We start from the raw sequence: 21,175 nt of genomic DNA, 5'->3' as shown, positions 1-21,175 counted from the left end.
CCTCCCTGGTCCGATTTTGCCCATTAACAAACTTGATCGAGATTTTGGGTCGTTATATTTTATGTATCAATTTGAAAGTGATAGGCGCAAAGTTATGGCAGCTATCGTGTCCACAAGAAAGTGAAAAAAAAAATATATATATATATATTTAAATGTATATATAAACTTTTGAACTGATGGTGGTTTTGGGGTCTGGGGGGATGTGAAATGCAAAGAAATATGTCAAAATTTTCAGGATGTTGAATCATAGTACCCATTACAATAGGTAGCTTTCTTATGAAATCTAGCCAAAATGTATTGACAATTTAATAAAAATAAGCAGAAACAAAAATGTGATGAGAAACTTCTCAAAACAGTACTTCATGGAATTTGTGATCATATAAAAAACATCTGTTTAGTTTGAAATCATTTGGTCCAAGAATATTTTTAAAACAAATACATCCAATGTAACATTATTGTATAAGTCACTAACATACTTAACTCATGACACATATTTTTGCCAATGTCAACCTATATGTATGTATAGTGAAGATTTTCATATATTATATTGTTATTATAATAAAATGTTACTGAATTTATTCTTTTTAATATAATTTAAAAAAATAAGTTTTCAAGATTTTACGTTCATCTCTCAAATTTAAATGTTAGGTAGGGCTATCATATGGTAGGTATACCACCTGCTAAATAGTGTAGTGTTTAGTTGTATAATTTCACACTTGGTACAACTTAGAGGTGAATGAACTTTCCTTAAGAATTCCCAGTTTTATGGAGGCAGGTACGAGAGTACAGTATATATATATATATATAGTGAGAAAGAAAGAGATAAATTAACACATATATATATATATATATCCTCATAATTTACCTCTATTATTGAAACTATTATTAAGTTTGCTAGTTAGGAAACTATTTTATGCTGTTTCCTAGCTGCCAGCCCAATTATTAATAATCTTTATCTGCAGATGTTACTATCTGGTTGCTGCACAAAAAGTGCTAACTTGGATGTAATTTCTTATCAGCCTCTTCATCAGAATCCTAAATTCTGTAAACTAAAATGATCAAATTCTCCTTAAAATATATTTTAATACATTTCAATTATATGGCAAAAACATGAGGACTGTGGTAGAAAAACAATGAATAAAAGTTACTATTGGCACAGAAAGTTGTGCACTGTAGTTTGTGACTATGGAAATAAAACCATCTCAGATTTGCCAAAAGTTGAATAGTTCGTAGAAATCTAAAAAATTGTTGCAATATATAGAATTGTATTCTGCATATGCCAACATTAAACTTATACTTTTGACATTAGAGATAAATTATTACAGTGAAATTGAAAAGAGGTACAATTTTATTTTTAGCTTGTTACTGGAAAATCTCTGGACCAATCAGTATGACATTCTTAAACAAACTAGTCATTCAGTTTTCCTTATCATCTACCAGATTTCAACTTGGTATCTTTAACTACTTTTGATTAATTAGGTTTGTAAAACCATAATATTTTTCAAATGCAAAACAAGATTCCTTACCAACAACCATTCCTGTCCCAAATAACAATGTTATTTTAAATTTATGAGTAATAAAATTAATGTTAATTGTATATGTTATTGAATGATTAGAATCTACTGCTTTAGTGAGGAGAAAAACATTCTTGTATTCAAAGGAATAAGAAACTTTTTCATTGATCATGGCAACAGTGTTTCAAGAATGACTCACCTTAGCAAATTATTCCATTTATGTTAACCCAAAACCATACCAGAATAATATTCTACTTATTTCATTATTAGTAATTTTTGAATTAATAATCATGTTATAAGTCATTAGATCCAAATTTTATTTAAAATAAATAGAAAAGCAAGTTATAAATTTCAGTTATTAATTTATTTAAACCACAAGTACCTAAATTATACATAAATGAATACTTAAACAAATTGAAGATAATTGTATCCCTGTCATATAGAGATAAGAAAAGTTGTACAAGCAATTGTGCAAATCCATTTTAACTATGTCTCAATGTTACTGAATAATTAAGCCAAATGCAACTAATTTATCTAATGGATGCTACAGATTATTAAATTGTATTATTTTTTAATTATTCAGATATTATCTGTCATTTAATTCATATGACTGACTAGAGTTCTATTGTATTTTTATTAAATGCTTCTCATTAATGTTCTCATGAGGGCTTTGAACCTCCAATGGCTGCTTTAATATTTTTTGCAGTTTTTACTTTATATACAGAGTGTTTATAAAAAACCATTTCCAGAATTCAGGAGATGATCCCCCTCATCGAAATAAAGAAAAGGTTTTTTATCAACTATTTCCAGATACGCCTGCCTAGTTTACTGGCTATCTGTCATACTTTATTGGTAACATAAAAATTTATTTCTCAAGAATAGTTAATCATATCAAGCTGAAATTTTGTATACTGCTAGGGTACCTAGAGGTTTACTTGTATAAAAATAACGTACCTGACTTCTTAATCCACTTTAAAATGGCAATAATGTAAACATTTTAATTGTTAATGTATTTATAACTGCTGATTTATTTAAATATTATTACAAAAAATGTTAAGTGTTTTATTACAAAGAAAATGACAACTTATTTATTCAAATCCATTTGTAAATAATAAAGTTATGGCTAAAAGTTTAGAAGCATGTCACTCTACATTAAAAAAACAACGTTCATTTCTTCCTAATAAAATAAAATTAATAACTCGACACGATATCAACTGGAGTACTAATTTAATAATATTAAAAATATTTCACTATTTTTATTTCAAAGTATTTAATATTACCCTTTTTGAAAGTTAGAAGAGATTGGTTACTACCTTAGAATGGTAGTGTCGACAGACAACATAAATTCAGCCTGTTATTGTTAAATTACAAAATAAATGAAATAATAGAAATATTTTAAATAATAAATTTAACAAAATTGTAATTAGCCATATATATATATATATATATATATATATATATATATATACATATTATAAAAGTTACCAATAACTCTTTAGAGCTCTTCTACATAAACTCCATACTATTGTAATTTAAATCAAAACCTAAATAATTTATATACTGTAATGGTTTAAATTTAAATTATTTAAGAATTTAAATATTATGAGAAATGTAATAATAAAATGGAAAATGAAAGTTCAAAACCATATGTTACTGAAGGTCACAATGTGATTCAGTAAGTCACAAAATTCTTCTTTTTTTTTGCAGCATAATTGAAAAGTCAACTACGAAAAATGTGCAATGTACAGTATAGAACTATAAGAATTAAATTTATTATGTTATAAAGTTTGAGAGAACAATAGTATAACATAAAAAGTAACATGTAAACATAATGAGATTTTGCGACAATTTAGAAGTACTAAATTGTCGCGTGGATGACAATTTGATGAGGATATTGTCGTGTGTTCGCAGCTCGATTAGGATATTGAGAGATTGACAACTGGAAATGTTTATATAATTACAATTTATTATTTAAAGAACATAACTAAAACAAGACAAATCAATAGTAATGACAATACTGATGATAATAATAAGCGACAATAATAAACTCACGATAATAATTACAACAATGCAACAGTAAACAATAATATTAAACGTCAATAATAAACAAACATTAATCGTAGTATTCACAACCACATTAGTAAACAGTGATTAACAACGATAAAACAGAATTTAAAGTAATCGTCAGGATTTATTCACAGGTAGATAAATATTGAAAACCATAATTCAGTCCCATTGACAAAAGACATTAGTATGACCGCTAGTTTTAACACTTTTAACTACTAATCTTGTACTAACAAAAATAGTGCAATAGATAAGACAAGTATAAAGTTCTTTCACTATAAATAACTGCTATTCACAAATATAACTACCCTAACAGTTTATAAATTAAATTTAGTGCTTTATCTCTTTCACTTTAGTCTTTAAGTAACTCACCATACCATTTCTTGTTTACGTGTACTGGAATTACTTGTGTCGTCACCTTAACCTTTTGAAACAACCTATCTGGTTGCTGCGCAAAAAGTGCTACCTTGGGCGTAATTTCTTAGCAGCCTCTTCATCAGAAACCTAAATTCTGTAAACTAAAATGATCAATTATGATTATAATGATGAATTAAGAACTTAATTCACTAGAAATTCGCTTCTCACTGACCTCCTCGCAGAATACTCTCGCTGACTGACATCTCGCGGACTGTCATAACATCTCGCTTAGACTAATTTAGTCTCTCGCTTAGTCTTCCCCGGAGTATTCGAGCTTTTTCGTTCCCATGCATTCCTAACCTGGGCCCAGTAACTCTTCTCACGAAAGAACATCTGTTTTAATGAGTCAGTGGGCAGTATTACAAAAGACGATTGTTAAACGGACTTGTTACCTTTACCAAAAATGTTCCTTTTAGTCCCTTTCTGGATTCCTCCCATTATTATACTTTTGAATACTTTCTTCTTAATTGGTAGGAATCCGTTACTCAGGTCCGCTCTACCGGTCTTATTACACTGCCCCCTCCATAACCCTGTCCGTCCCGAACAGATTCCTGATAAGGTGCCAGGCGATCCAAACTAACCACCACAATCTTTTTTGCCTTGAACTGCGCTGGATCCTATAGACACATCGTTGATTTTGTCAAGACTGTGTAAGGTCTCTCTCAATTTGTCTGAAGCTTTGGAGATCTTCCGATTGTTTTACTTGGACGGTAGAACCAAACTCCATCTCCTTCTTGAAATCTAATTGAGTTGGTCTGTAAGTTGTATCTTACTTTCAGATGTTCGGGAATACTGATATAGTTCTGTTAGAAGACTAACCAATTCTGCTGCGTAGTGGATCGAGGGTTGTTGTTTCCCAGACGGTGAACCAAAGAGCAAATCGCATGATAACTTTAACTCTCTTCCGAAAATCATTTTGGCAGACGTAATGCCCGGTCGATACATGTACAGCTGCTCTATAAGCTATTAGAAATAGAGGTAGTTGTCCCAATCGCGCTAATTAGCTGACACCTTTCTTAGGTGCTCTTCTATTGTTTTGATGTAGCGTTCTACCATACCATCTGATTGTGGATTCAGTGACATGGTTCTCATTTTACGTTACCGAAACGCTCGAAGACCTCTTGCAGAAGGCGAGATTCGAAGTTCCGCCCTTGGTCACTGTGTACCTCTCTTGGTATCCCAAAACGGCAGAAGAATTCATTCACCAGAGCGTCTGCTACCGATGATACTTCTTGTTTGGGCAAAGCGTAGACTTCCGGCCATTTGGTGAAGTAATTCATGGTTACCAGTAGGTACTTATTTTCCCCCTCAGTGAACGGGAAAGCTCCAGCAAAATGGATGGCGATGCGCTCGTATGGTGCTCCCATTTCTTCCAGGATCTCCTTCACTTTACCTTGTGCAAGAACAGATTGTAGGACGGACCATCTATACCCGCGGACTGCCATTTCCGGTATAACCTCCATCTTTATTACCTGCAACTTCCATTGCGCCCAATAACTCTTATTCACCGGACTTCGATCGCTAATCTTCTCCCATTTTGGTCCATATCCAGCCTCGTTTTCAGTTAAAAGTGGGCCGATGTCTGCATCTGCCAATTGAGTTTCTGTCATCTTGTCTCTCTGCCAGCTCGTCGCTGCTACTGTAGTAATTCGACGTAGATCCGTAACTCCGGCTCGTTGCTCTACTCTGCAGCAGTAATCACAGTCAACATTACAGGGTCGTCTGGACAGAGCGTTCGCATTTGAGTGCTTCCTCTCTGGCCGATGTTCTGCCTTGAAATCGTATTCTTGCAGGCGCTACACCCAGCCCGCCGTCTGACCCTCAAGATTTTTAAAATTGAGCAGCCACCTGATCCCGGAATGATCCGTGAGAAGTTGGAAGTGTCATCCGTACAGGTATTTGTGGAAATGTTCTATTGACTTGACTACAGCAAGTAATTCTTGATGAGTCACGCAGTAGTTTCTCTTCGGCTTCGGTAAAGTAGTTTTACTGAAGTAACTAATCACTCGTTCTTCTCCATCCTGAATTTTCGAGAGTACCTCACAGATTCCAACGTTGTTCGCGTCTATACCAACGACGAATCTATCATCCGACCGAGGGTAACCGAGGATTGGAGCTAAACATAGATTATTCTTTAAGAGTTCAAACGCTTCGGCTTCTTCTTGATTCCATCTGAATTTGTTGATTTCAATCAGTTTTGTCAGTGGCTTAGCAATATCGGAGAAACTCTATAAAACGACGATAATATGAGCATACTTCAAGAAAACTTCTCACTTCGAGTTTGTTCTTGGCGGCGGCCAATTGTGTACAGCTTTTAATTTTTCTGGATCCATAGACAATCCTTTTGCTGAAACATCTCTCAGGTATTGAACTTATTCACGAAAAAGATTATATTTCTTCGATTCAGCTTCAGGTTTGCATCTCGCAGCCTGTGGAAGACTTTTCGTAAGTTTTGAAGATGCTCTTCTACAGAACGACCGACGACAATTATATCTTCCAAGTAAACTAGGCAGGATTCGTAGGTTAAACCACGCAGGACAGACTCATTAGTCGTTTGAATGTTGCTGGTGGATTGCGGAGACCAAAAGGCATCACTGAAAATTGCCACAGACCTCGTCCAGTTGAAAATGCAGTTTTCTTTTTGTCTCTGAGTGCACAGAAGTTCCTGCGCGGACCGGAATGAGGTCCCCATGTTTCGTTCCCCTTGAAAGGTGACCTAATTTGGTCGACTTATTTGGGTGTAGGTCTGAATTTCTATGTTGCGAAAAACATAATTTTGATTGGTACGACTGTAGCACTGATTTAACTTACAACTCGTTCTTATAACTTACAACTTTTCAACTCGTTCGCTTTCTAAGGCATTCACAGTCACGAACGGTGTTGTCAAATTTGGACTAGGCGCAGGGTCTGCGGTTCCGCGGTCTCGGTTAGTTAGTTTGAGGGAATCATGCTAGGTTGGATGTGAAGATATCCGTTTGAGGCCTACGTGAAGGCAAAATTTGGTGTGTATTTTACCGATGCAAATTTCTGCCGAGGCATTTACATCGGTGGCATCTCGAGCAAGGCCTGGCTGATGACTGTGAGATGTAGTCAGTTATATGGTCTAAAGACGACCTCCGGTAAAGCCCCTCAGGATTCGGAACGGAGGGAGTAGTGGTGGCGACTGGTAACGTCACAAGGTGGATGGATCCCCCTACGGGGTTGGGATGGGTACACAGCAACTTGCCAGTATCCACTCTTCAGATCTAGCGTAGAAAACCATTTCGCACCTTGGAGTATGTCTAGAGTGTCGTCGATTCGTGGTAGATGGAAGCAGTCCTTCGTGACGTTGTTCAGTCTTCTGTAGTCTACACAGAAACATAGCTTGCCATTCTTTTTCTTGACAAGGATCACAGGTGAGCACCAAGGACTATCCGATTCTTCAATGACTCTGTTATCTTTCATATCCTTCACCATCTTATCGACTTCATCTTGTTTAACTAGAAGGAAGGCGCCATGGCGGTTGCCGTATCGGCTGGGCGTATCCCGTGTCGATTCGATGATACACTTTATTTGTACGGCTGTAAGAATCTTCTTCCGTTGTCAAGAGATCTTAGTATTTGATAATGAACTGGCGTATTTGCTTCCGGTCTTCAACATCTAAGTAGTGCTTTCAGCTGATATTAACTTTGTAAGTGTTCATCCATTCGACTCTTTTTATTCTGCAATTCCTTTCCAAATTCTGAGGAGCCGCACGCAGCGTACTGGTTTGTACTTTACCAGAGCGGTACCTCTTGACATGGTTTGTTCAGTCCTTCCGAGGTTTACCATCCGGACGGGAACCTTCTTCTTATTCGAAACTAACGAATGGCCAAGTTGAATCTCCTTACTGGATACCCTGCAGTTAGGTTCTATCACTCCTGCCGCTGCCCTGAGAGGATTGGACAATTCGGCGATTACCATCTTCTCACTTCGTGCCGGAATCGCCTCGACTTCTAGCAGTATCACCCTTGCTGACGAGGTTCGCTTCCCGGACTCCACATCGCTACTTCTTCGTTTCAGAGCCGCAGGAGATCTCCAACGTATCGGTTGGCTGTACCTCAAAGTTACTTGTTCCAATTTTTGATTTGCCTACATAGTTTCAACCGTTTGAGTGTGGGCTGGGTTTTGCGATCAACAAAAAATACAATGTGTTACGTCTGGTGTATGTAGTGCTGGCAGGAGGACCATACTTTAGATTACCCTAGTGTAATCTATTGTCGGATGATAAGAAACAAATTTTCGGTGGATCTGTCTGGTACTGCTTTGAGAAAACAATCTCTTGTTTCACGGCAAATACCCATTGGAGGCAATACTTTTTTTATTATATTTTCTCTTTGTGAAGCAAATTTTGTCAATTTCGACGTGCTTATTAGATGCACCAATAACCAACGGATTATTTAGTAAATTGTCTTCGTACATCTCATGCATATAACTATCGTGGTTTGACAGTTGCACATGCGTTAATCGACGCATGTTTTCTGGTTCATTACCAACACTTCTTGACAGAATTTGACCGAAGTATATTTATTCCAGCAGTAAATGAGTAACACGACAGTGCGAAAATCTAGTGTAATTTCATGAGCCATATTCTATCACAATGAGACTTTTGTGTGTCTAAAGACACACGAAAAAGACTTTCATGTGTGGCGAGACTGTCGAAGTCTCGAAACACTTCGACAGTCTTTTCTGGAACAAACCCAGTTCTCTTCACCTCCATATAATTTCATTTCGTGCCCATTGGCACAAGTGTGGATTGTGTAGACCATCTTTGTTTAGCAAGAATTGAATAGCTGTTTCGTTATTGTGAATGCCAATTACAGAAAATTCATTTTAGCAAATAAAAATTACGTTTTTATGAAAATAATGACTACAATGAAAAAGACTTTAACTCCCATGAATGATTTCTGAGGAATGGACTGTTGTAAATAAATTAATTAAGGCGCGGTGGTGGCGATAATGACATGCCATGAAGCTTCGTTCCATCCCATACCGAGGCACGTTTACACATTCTCAAAAAAAAAACAAAAAAAAAACGCAAATGGTGTCATTTAACGGAAAAGATACTAGATTGGTTCTATAAATGTTTCATAATACGTGCGGTTTAGCTTGGTAACAGGACGGTCAGCTGTCAGAAAACGGAAAATAATTACTTACTAACTGAAGCGATTAGTCATTTCACTATAAAGCAGTCTTAAATGATAAAAATGCTTTAAAAATACATCTTTAGTAATTTTTTTTTTTTTTATCAAGTATAATATTTTTCAATTTAAAATAACGAAGTTAACGAATCTGGTCTCGTGTTCACACATCACATGGATCAAAGATAAATGGTTTTACAAAATCGAATAACAAACTAAAAATGGCTTAGCTGAAATTTAGCAGATGATAAGAAAATAGAACAGGCTAGCTTGAATAAAAATTTCACTTGATTGCTCAAATGGTTTTTAGTAACAAGCAATAAAATTTAAACTACAGAATGCTGAAAATTTTACTTTTTTCATTCTCAACGTAATAACTTTTCTTAAAAAAAAATGTTCGTCATATGAAAAGTAGAATAATCTAAAAAATGATTTGTTTTTTCCGAAATCCGACAGTCGGTTATACTTTTATAAAGTCTCAAATTCGAGTGCACATATTCTCTGCATAAGTAGTAAACAGGATTACAAAGTAACTAAGCTTGATGAATGGTTATTGTTCATATTGGTATAATAATTAGATAAATGTCACGAATGACATTTCATTTAATTATCCATTATTATCATATGAAACGGTGTAGGTGCTTTAACGGGATTTATTATCTTATTTAACCGGCCCTAGATGAAAAATAAGTATGCTTATACATGTCAAAAATCTGGAAAGAATCTCGAACAAGAATTGGTGTCTAGATTTTTAAATCACAGGTTTGTTCCAGTAACTAAAAATTTACTTTGATATTGGCCTACTGAATTACAATTTTATAATCCAGAAGTTAAAGATTTATGTTGATACTGATTTTATTAGTTGGCAATACGTGAAATCTTTATTACATGTATCAGCTGTCAAGCGTGTGAAGTTTGTTTTGGTTAGTTTAAGACTTTGTTAATATGTTTTAAAGATTATGAATCTTATTGTTTAAATACTAATCAACGAAGTTTTCCAAAGTTAGAATTACGTTATGCAGATTTTAAGTCTGTTTCTTTTTATTTCGGGGAATTGTCGCTGTATAAAGTCTGAACAATTTTTCTTCCTTCGTCCAGTTTAAACAGAAATTGGTAATTACAGATTTTTATTTTGACATATCATAAAGATATATTATTATTAAATCTTTCACTTACTGTTACGATGCCATGTTAGTATGAAGTTATTCATTTAAATGTTTTCCATATTTATTTTTAGCCATTATTTCAGACTACCAAATCATAACTAAATTGTGTTGTGTAGTTATTAAGTCGTCATATGATAAAGCTACAGAAATTAGTATACACTTATTAATTACAACTGATTTTGCTGTGATAACGCCTTCTCTTCTTGTAAATTGGATAAGATTTTCCAAATGGAGGAAATTATATTCAAATTATATTTGGGAAGTATATAGATTTTTTGTTTTTTAAATGATTTTTTCGTTCAGGCTATGTATGAACCACTTATAACAATCTTTATTTAGGTTTTACTTGTCTCACTCTTCTTCCTGATGCTACATCCTCCCAATACCTCTTCATTCTAACTCTTACTGTTTTTCTTCAATCATCTCTGTAGTCTATTCTTCTGTTACTATCCAGAAAACCTTCAAATTTTTTATTGTTTCTTTTCCTTTCTCTGCCTAAAGTTGTTTGTTTAATATCCATCCCTGCAATATCCTTAATCATTCTCTTTCCACTGGTTTTTATATATTTTTTTTGTTATAATGTTAAAAAATAGTTTTAGTTAGCCTTGATCCATCCATACAGTATAAATATCTGAAGTAGTTGAGCCTTCTTTTTCTCTATGCATCTTCTATTTTATTCATTCCTTCTATTTGTACAGTTTTTTGTGGTCTCAGTCTTTACTGTCCCTTTCATTCACTTTGCTCCAAAAAGTGTTCTTAGAATTCTCTTCTTCACATTCTTAATCCCTTGAATATGTCCAATGGCAATCTAATGTGTAAAATACTTTGGTCTCACTACTATGCAATGATGTCTCTTATTTTTGCCTTAATTGAAATAATTTTTTTTGTTGTAGGTATTTTTTGATAGTTATTAAATTATATTTATTTTCTGCAAAATTGTTAGTTTTAATCTCTATATCCACAAGCCAGGTTTTAAGAAATTTATAAGTATTTCAGTCTTGACTTGAGTACATTTTATTTTAAAGTGAAAGTTGTACAAACTTAAACTCTGTTTATTGAGCTAGCTTATGTTCTTAAGCTAAACTTCCTCAGAGACTGCCACTCTGAGTGTTGAATACTGTCGTATCATTAGATGAAGCAATGGTATTTAAATGAATTTTGAAGGATATTTGTTATTTATAGTTTGTACAAAAGAGTGCATGTATGTATGTGTGTGATTTTTATTGTGTTAGCTTTCATAGTGTTGTTTTCAAGTCTTTTATATTTTCAATTCCTCAAACATATTACAGTAGATAATGTAAACTAAATGCATTTGAACAACTCAAAAAATGCAAGTGCAGAAAATCACTTAAAAACAACAGTGTAAATTAACAAATACAATTTTAACTTCATCACACTCCTGAACAACACATCATAAACAACAAGATCCTTAATACAAATATCAACATTGATTGTACAATTTTTCATTTGGATTTTTACAACTTTCTCCCTAAAATATATAAACTTTTAAAAAAACTTGAATTTTTGGAATTATTGATTTAGCTCATCATGCGTGTTCTTAGTATTACATATTCTTGATATTTGAACTAAATATATACTGAATTTTAAATTATTTGCTATAGATTGTGCAGAATTAATGTTGAATTTTAAACTTATTAATATTGAGCTACTCAAAATATAAAAATTCAGAAAATTGTATTACAAAAAACAAGTGTCTTTTTGCTTCTTTTTTAACCCAGGATCACTCGTGTGTTAGATAAAATCTAACATTTTGGATACTTTCTGTAATAAAAACTTTATTACATCAAGTATGAACCTGAAACTTGGATGGAAGTTTCAGGTCCTAAGCAACGATGGAACGTGTGTAGAAATTTTTCGGCTGTACTGTCAAAGAGATGGTTTCAAAAATTGGTTCAAGCTATTAGGTTTGATGAAAAAAATACCAGAGCTGCTAGAAAACTTATTGATAACTTAGCCCCAATTAGGCAGCTTTTTGAACAGTTTGTTCAAAAATGTGAAGAAAGTTATTCAATAAGTGAATATGCCACTATTGATGAAATGCTGGATGCATTTTGTGATCGCTGTAAATTTCAGGTTTATATCCCAAATAAACCAGCAAAGTATAAGATAAAAGTGTATGCACATGTAGATGCCCGTAGTTTTTACACAAGTAAACTGGAAATATATGCTGGGCAACAGCCTCAAGGACAATATTTTAACCAAAATGATGATAGCAGTATAGTGAAACGTCTTATTGAACTCATGGAGCATAATGTAACTACAGATAACTACTAATGTCCCTCTTTATTTAAACGATTTATGCAAACGATTTATTTCTAAATCATAGACTGACTATTGTAGGTACAATTTGCAAGAACAAACCCCAAATCCCGATTAAACTCGCTGTTATTAGAGATCATCCTCAGAAATCCTTTTTTATGTTTGCATTTCGGAAATGCCCCAACAAATGCCTACTGACTTCATACATTCCCAAGATAGGCAAAAACATTCTCCTTCTTTCAACAATACATAACAATGATGCTATTGATATAACTTAAGGAGACTTTAAACCAGAAGTTTTAACATTGTCTAACTCCACAAAGGGGAGTGTGGGTGTTGTGGATCACTTGAAAAGTGAGTATGATGTTTCTAAAATCAATAACCAATGGCCTCTAACTTTGTTCTTCTCCCTGTTGAACATTGGTGCTGTAAACTCTCAGATAGTGTTTAGATCAAACACACAATAAGTCATAGTCAAGAAGGAGTTACACCTCACCCAACTGGCAAAATCCCTGGTGCAGCCACATCTCGTGAGAAAGGCAGCCATCCTAAACCTTCATGTGAGCCTCAAGCAAAAGATACAGCAGGAAGCACAACTTCCTCAACCACCACCACTACCATCAAACCCTCAGTGACTGCATGGAAGGCCACGCTGTGTCTACTGCCCTATGCGCAAAAACCGATTTAAGCATAATTTTTTTAAACAATAAAAAATTTATTGCCATTATAAATTGTGTTTTGAGAAAAAATCTAGTTTTATTCAGGTATACACCAATGTTAGATAAAATCTAACGCATAAGTAACCATGTGATTTTCAGACACGTAAGTGATCCTGGGTTAAAGATTCTTCCCCCTAGTAAAGTATGTTGTTTATTCTGTACAAAATATTATAAAAATTGTTTGAAAGTTACAATGGTAGAGAAAATAATATATAATACTATTTTTTTTTTAAATCCCAATTCTTATAAATTAAATGACATGTGCATAAGAACATAGTCAACACCATAACATAGTTGTTAATTAGTGGTCATATAACTTGAATACACTGTTTATTTTACTTAGAATCATATATGATATTATTCATAAATGAAAAGTAGGATAAACAATTATCCCTTTATGATTTAAGGAAGGATATGATTGATCCTCTCTTCTTTGATAATAATTTGTAAAAGAACATAACTTTTCGATTGTATGGGAAAAGAATGTTTTATTACTTAAATTCTTTGTATAAGTAGCATAATTATTTTGGCATTAAAATTCATACACTTTTAGTTGGATGATTTGCATAAGTTGATTCTGACTACATTTAAAGCAACGAATCTTACTTGGTATCATACTTGAAAGTATAAATCAAATTTGCCTGTAACTTATGTATATCCATAACCAATACAGAATACTTTTAAATTGGATACTGGGTGAAGATTCGTTATATATTTAAAGCAAGATTGTCTGCTTTATATTGGTTATAATAGTGACATACATAAAATAGATGATAGATATAAAGTTAATATTTATTTTATAATAACAATTCCATCATTTAAATGTGTCTTACTGCAGATTTCTAACTTAGGTATAAAAATAATAAATTGATATTTTATTTGTCACATTATGCCGCACTATATATATATATATATATATATATATATGTTATATAGGTTTTTTATGGTTTATTTGATTTATGGTCCAAGGAAAGTATACATTTTTTTATAAGTTTGAATATTTTTTAAGTAATGAGTCTAGAAAATTAGTATATGCTGATTTCTTGTCTTTTATACAGAAGGCCTGGGTTTTGAATTCAAATCAGGCTACATTTACAAAGGCTGTTATCACAAAATAAAAAAAAAGTAACTGAAATTTATCATAATGTTACTGTGTGAATAAATTTTTAACAGTTGTTAAAAACAAGAACTGCAATATTTGGGGAAGTTATGTAAGATTTTTTGGATATTGGCATTATATAATACATTTATTACAATAATTTGTTTACACTCTCCTAGTCTTTCATATGGCTGTGGTAGTTGAAAGCACCTGAGGTACAAGAGGTGGTGCCACTCAGGATTTCCTGATGAGAGAGCAATAGTGTTGATTAAAACCCAGTTCCTACGATGAAGAAATTGAGGGTATAGTGGTAAGGCTGAATATTACTGGTAGCAGAAGCCATCAACATAAATTGACAATTGTCATGGGACTACCACATCAGAAGTTTGCTGTGAATTCCTGATGAATCTTTGAAAATCAGTCAAAAATAAACGGTACACATTACTCATGAAGGGTATTGCTGTTCTTTTAAATGACAATGTGCAAACCAAATGTGTCAGTTTTAAAGGCTTTACTTAAGCAATTCAAGAGGAAAATGTTCGATCATACTTCTAAATCCCAGCCTTGATGTTGAGCGACTTGAAAATCAGGCTGGTTTCCCACTGCTTTGAAACTATTTATTGAGGAGCGCATGCATATGGTTAATAACTACTACTGGTTGGATTAATTGATTCCAGTGTTCTTCAGAAAAACTCTGGAGGAGGATTGGCAAAATTTGGTCTTAAAAAATAAAACACTGGAAATCTTATTTTCCTTATATAAGATATTTTTTCAGAGTATATATTTATGTTACTGTATTTAAAGTTCTCCCATGTATTTAAAGTTCCTGGGAGTTTTCAGCTCCCAGGAACTTTAGTATACTTTATATTTGTAACCTGTTTCAAGAAATTTTGAAGTAATATTAAATATAATTTGATTTAATCATAGATATATGTTATGAAAATGATTATAATTCATGTAAGCCTATCATTTTCAATCAAATCTAATAAAATTATATATCTTTTCTGTTGAATTATGTTCACATTTTTATTTGGAAAATTGGAACCAATATTAGGTGAATCATTCTTTGACATAAAGCTGATTTTAACTAATATATTTTTTAGAATTCAAATATGATTCTATGTCTAAAAATAATTTACAGTTTCGTGTTCTCAGATTTCTTTATTTATATAATTTTTGTCTTTTCAGTGATTATGAATTTTGCTGAACGAAACCCGCTCTCAGTTTCATCATTGACAGCAGCAGTCGAAAATGATACAAGAGATGTATTACAGGATCTTATAAAGAAGGGACGTAATGTAAATATTATTGATAATAGAGGATGGACTCCTTTACATGAAGCAGCTTTGTTAGATCATATAGAATGTATAAAGATTCTTTTAGAAGCAGGAGCTAGAGTTAATGCTACAACTCATCAGGGTGAAACACCGTTATTTATTGCTTGTAAAAATAAAAATTTGGAAAGTGTTAAATTACTATTGAATTGGGATAATAATATCGTTAACTTTTCTAATAATGAATCTGTTACACCATTGCATATTGCTTGTGCTGAACATTGTGTACCTGTTGCAAAATTATTAATAGAAAATGATGCACTTATTAATGCTGAGGATAATAGTGGTATAACACCACTACATGAGGCTGTTATGAGTAAAGATGTAGAGATATGTAAATTATTAATTGAAAACGGTGCTAATTTAAGTACTAGAGAATACGATGGGAATCTTGCTTTTCATTTTGCTTGTATGATAGGTAATACCGAATTGTTGGAAATGTTATTCAATTGTTATAGTGGGGATCTAACTAATGTTATTAATGCTGTCAACTGTGATGGTTTTACACCATTAATGCTTGCTGTTCAGGCTGAAAGTATTGGAACTATAAAAGAGCTGTTAAAAAGAGGTGCTGATGCAAATATTGTTGATAAGGACAAAACATTAGCTTTACATTTAGCTGTACATACTGGTAATTTAGAGGTATTAAAATGTATTTTTAATGCGACGTCTAAAGATGCTATTATTAAACATTGTACTGTATCTCAAGATATATTAGACGATGAATGTGTTGTTAGGTTTCCAATTAAAAGTTTAGTTTGTCTTGCTATAGATTCAGAATGCATAGATTGTTTGGAATTTATATTAACTTGTGGTTTAAGTTATGATGTCTTAAATTGTCCTATATTAGTTCTTGAAAGATTACCAACATTTTTTCATATTATTCTAGGGTACGCTTCTTATACAGATGTAAGTTACATACATGGTGAAAGACAGGCACTTGTTTTATATCCAATTTCATTTCTTTTGAAAGAAAAAATGTCAGATTTAGGTTCAGATACAATAAAATATTTAAAACTACTGTTAGAAAATGGTTTTACATTTGATGAATTAAATTGCAAAACTGATGTACTTGTTCCTCATCCACTGGAAGCCGCATATTTCAGTTACCAGTATGGTGGTACAAAAAATATAGTTCTTGAATGTTTTCGTTTAATGTTTGATCACGGTGCGAGTTCAGATTATATGTTTCCAGTAAATGAATTGGAAGAAATTCCTGTACTTTTTATTTATCCTATTTTGTTAGGATTTATTGATATTATCCCATCTCTTCTGCAAAGTTCAAATCTAATTGATCTTGATGATTTACTTAAATGGTTAGCCAATATAATATTTACTTGCAATGATTATCCTAGCTATCGGATATTTGAAGATAATTTAATTGATGTTTTTGAAACTTTATCAAAATATACCACTCCTCCTAGCTTAGATGAGTATAAAAAACCTGAATATATTGACAGATATAATAAAGTTACTGGATGGTTTAGTGAAAAACATCATTTACCTTGTTTAAAGACTATTTGTCGATCGGTTATTAGGAAATCTATTCATGATAATTGCCATTCTAACCCACATAGATTTAAGATTATTCTTAATGGATTGCCACTTCCTTCTTGTTTATTATCATTTCTAAATTACACTGACATACAAGAAGATATTGATATTAAACGTGCTGAGAAACTCGAACCGTTTGAGATTGGGTGGTTGTAATGAGATCACACAAGTATACTTTTATTATAAGAATAAATTAGACAAGAATGAAATATTTAAATAAAAATAAAAACTTACTGAACGAAGAAAATCACTAACATTGAATATACTTTTTTTTTATAAAGTTGTTTGTGTCACCATGTTTTTGGACATTGACCTCCTTCTTATATGAAATATATGACTGTTCTGTTTATACAAATAAAGGTGAACAAAAACATTTTGGAATGAATTGTGAAATGACCCAATTGCAGGTCAGAATTTTTTTTGTAATAGGGATTTTTTTCTTATTGTAATAAATGTTAAAAAATGTATAGTTATTTTTTGTTTTCTATAAAAAAAATTTAGTTGACAAAATAGACTAACTATTTCATTTATATTATAGGCTTGTCATTTTTTTTTTACTATTTTTAACAATGTATAATTAATCATTTTAGGTTTGTAGTATAAATTATCATATTTTTATTTTAGTTGTAGTTTTTTTTGGTTTTAAGATTGTTCAGAATATTAAATACTTTTTCATGTATTATAGAAAGTTTTTGTCTCTTTTTTTTAATAGATGTTATTCCAATATTTTAAAATCTCTATTTCTAATATGTTCATGCAATTTTTTTTTTAGTCAAATATTTTTCTTTATTAATTTCATAACTTCATTACAGTTTAATAAATTAAACATCTTTAATTAAAATAAGGTTTCTTATTACGCATTGTAGAATTCAGTTTTAAGGTGTTAATGTAGGGGGATTTATGTCATAAATGTTATTTTAGAGATATATATGTTTGCTTATTCATATGTCACATGCATATCACAACCATTAATATTGATTCTCTGTATACTGGATCTCTTAAATTCTGTTACATATGCTTTGTTTTATATAAATTATATTTGTTATATACATTTAATTTGTTGAAAGTTACATATTTGTTTTTTTTTTTTTTTTAATGAAATTCCTCTTTGTATTCTAATACATTGGTTGCTACACAAAAATATCTTTCATTATCATTTTGTAAAATGTTTGTAAATAGTTATTATCATTCAAGTAATTGTCTTTTAATGGTGAACACTTTCATCTGGCATTATAAGCTCTATTTTTAAATGATTACTTTCTCATCTTGCAATTCTTTTACAGGGGAGCTGAAAACTAGTTCTGTATGAAGGATGCTTTTTGTTCAAAAGTTATATTTTCCTATTTTCTCTGTGTTCCTGTGGTGTAGTTACTGCCATTCTACCTTCTTTGTAATTATTTTTAAATATTGAAATACTTTATTGTACACGAGACACAATTTCAAAATAAAGTAAAAGCATGCATATGATTATAAAGTACTTTTTGAGGTAAACCTATTTGTTTTACATATAACAGAAAAATTTATATTAATAAAAATTTGTTGCTACATTAGGTGATAAATCACTGAAATTTGATGTAATGTTGTATAAAATTGTCGGCCTTTGTCTATAACCTGAGCAATTGACATGAGAGCAATTGTTGATCAATGGAATTATGGACCTTCAAACTGATTATTTGTCATCAAGCAGCCAAGTTGTTTGTTTTAAGCTGTTAGTGAATTTTTTTTTAATTAGTCATTTATTTATTATTCATTTTAAAATCATTTGTTTGATAACAAGAATATTATTACGGTAAAGAAATAACATTTTTATAAATTATTATATTTAAAGGAAACTAAAATTTATGCAAATTTCACTTAAATTATTTTAGGAGCTTTTAAAAATATACTTTCATGTAGAGGAAAGTATAACATTTTAAGTTAAATTAAGTATTAGTTTATTTGTATTTTTAAGACCCTGAAAATATTTATTTACTGCATACATATAATAAACTGCATACCTATAAACAAAAAAAAAGGGAACAAAATTATTTTTGTTTTAAGTAACAAAATTCCTGTCTGCAGAATGGAGACAAGAAACATTAATCTGTTTTAAACATTAACTGCATTTCTTTGGTATTTAAATATTTTTCTTCATTATTTTAATATAAAAAAATTAATACTAATTATTTAATTTTTTTTGGAAAAAAAAATAGAAAATGTTCTTAAGAAATTTTTAACTTTTTAAATGACATACAAAATTTAAAAAGTTGAAAGTTCATAGTAAAATGTAATGTGTAGTAATCACCATGTTAAATCAAATATATGAATATATGTATTTTAATTGCTGATTTATAGCAGTTCACTGTTTAAAATTAGAGTGTACAGTTTTAAAATTAAATTTATTTAATTTCAGTATTTATTGTAATATAATTTTGTTTGTTTTCTATTATAATAAAAAATTTATTTAAAAAAAAAGTATTTATTTTATTACTTTTTATAATATATTATTTAGTTTATTTATTGCTGAATTAATTTTAGTATTAGTGTATTTTGTAAAGGTTGGTAGGTAGGTGGTAATACTTTAGTTTTAAATTACAATGGCTGATGTCACATTTAATAAACTTGTACTCTATTTATCACCAAAGTTATTACTACAGTACAATTTCACCTTTGAATAATTTCATTTTTTTTCAACTGGCATTAATTCAGGATAGTTCAAAAACTATGCTAATGTTCCGTGAAATTATTGTTTTCTCTCTTGGTAATTTTTTTCTTCTTTTTAGTCGTACATTATGGAAAAAAAAACATTCTTCTTTAGTTTTTGGTTATGATACGTATATTGCAATTAAAATTGTTCTGTTGTTTAATCAATTTTATTTGGTTTCCCATACAGAGCAGAATATGACTTGATTTTTTATATATTTTTTCTAAGTACTGATTAAAATTTAAGCAATATCAGGAATATTACTGATATATTGTGTTCATGAAATTTATGTTATTTCTATTATTGCACATATATTTATTAAATTTATGACTTTGATTTTATGTATTATGTTTTCTACATACTGACTGCAAAAATTATATATATTACTACATTATTAGTATATTTATGTTAGTGTTAGTGTATAATATTATTAGTGTTGTTAAAATATTATAATTATAAAATACCCAGATTGTTACACTGAGGTTCTTGATTCTGTATTTAAAAAATACAGAGAAGCAACAGAAATCATTTACAATCGTTGATTGCATTAATGGTGAAGAAGTTAAAATTGTTGATGGAGAAGGAAAACTTGAAAAATCATTTGTGTTCAATGAAGTTTTTGGCCCTTCGTATTAACAGATTGAAGTATACAGAGCAGTTATGGAACATGTTATTACTGAGGTGTTATCTGGATTTAATTGTAGAGTATTTGCATATGGACAGTCTGGAAGTGGAAAGACATACACTGTGGAGGGAAAAAGGACATCTAATAAAAGCTTGACTTGAGAAAATTATCCAAATTGTGGCATAATTCCTCGTTGCCTCAGTCAGTTGTTTGATGAACTGCGCCCTTTTTTTTCTCTTTGGTGAGGGGAGTAATTTATGGACAAAGTATCAGGCTCACTAACAGGTTCCACAGATGTTATTGCATATTTAGCCTGCGCCCTACCGACTAAACCCCCACCTCATCACTCACCAGCCACCCCCCTCCTGAGGCCGCATTTAAGCATTAGTCAGCCCCAGGAGGTGCCTTTGAGCTCATTGTGTTCAATACCCATGCATCATCACTGTTGTCCAACCATGCAAGCATAAACAAATGTCAGCTCTGCAGAGGGCTGTCTGTCCCTTCTTTGCTCTTCAGTCTGGTATCTTTTACCTCACTTTTTGAGGTCTTCGCTGGTCTTCT

The 21,175-nt window shown here is 31.5% G+C and overlaps 1 protein-coding gene across 1 annotated transcript; it reads left to right on the top strand.

Moving 5' to 3' along the window:
* Window positions 1–10,054: 10,054 nt before the first annotated feature.
* On the top strand, window positions 10,055–19,760 carry LOC142325317 (uncharacterized). The gene is made up of 2 exons (XM_075366904.1): window positions 10,055–10,267; window positions 15,607–19,760. Exon 2 carries the CDS (start codon window positions 15,612–15,614, stop codon window positions 17,460–17,462), a length of 1,851 nt encoding a protein of 616 aa, XP_075223019.1. The 5' UTR covers window positions 10,055–10,267; window positions 15,607–15,611; the 3' UTR covers window positions 17,463–19,760.
* Window positions 19,761–21,175: the final 1,415 nt, after the last annotated feature.

Source organism: Lycorma delicatula, chromosome 5, assembly GCF_047948215.1.
Source record: "Lycorma delicatula isolate Av1 chromosome 5, ASM4794821v1, whole genome shotgun sequence".
Lineage (NCBI taxonomy): Eukaryota > Metazoa > Arthropoda > Insecta > Hemiptera > Fulgoridae > Lycorma > Lycorma delicatula.
The sequence above is the reverse complement of the archived record's forward strand: the minus strand, read 5'-3'. Positions and strand labels throughout refer to the sequence as shown.

Coding starts and splice junctions, on each gene's coding strand:
- LOC142325317 (XM_075366904.1), top strand. CDS start 15,612: ATGAATTTTGCTGAACGAAACCCGCTCTCAGTTTCATCATTGACAGCA.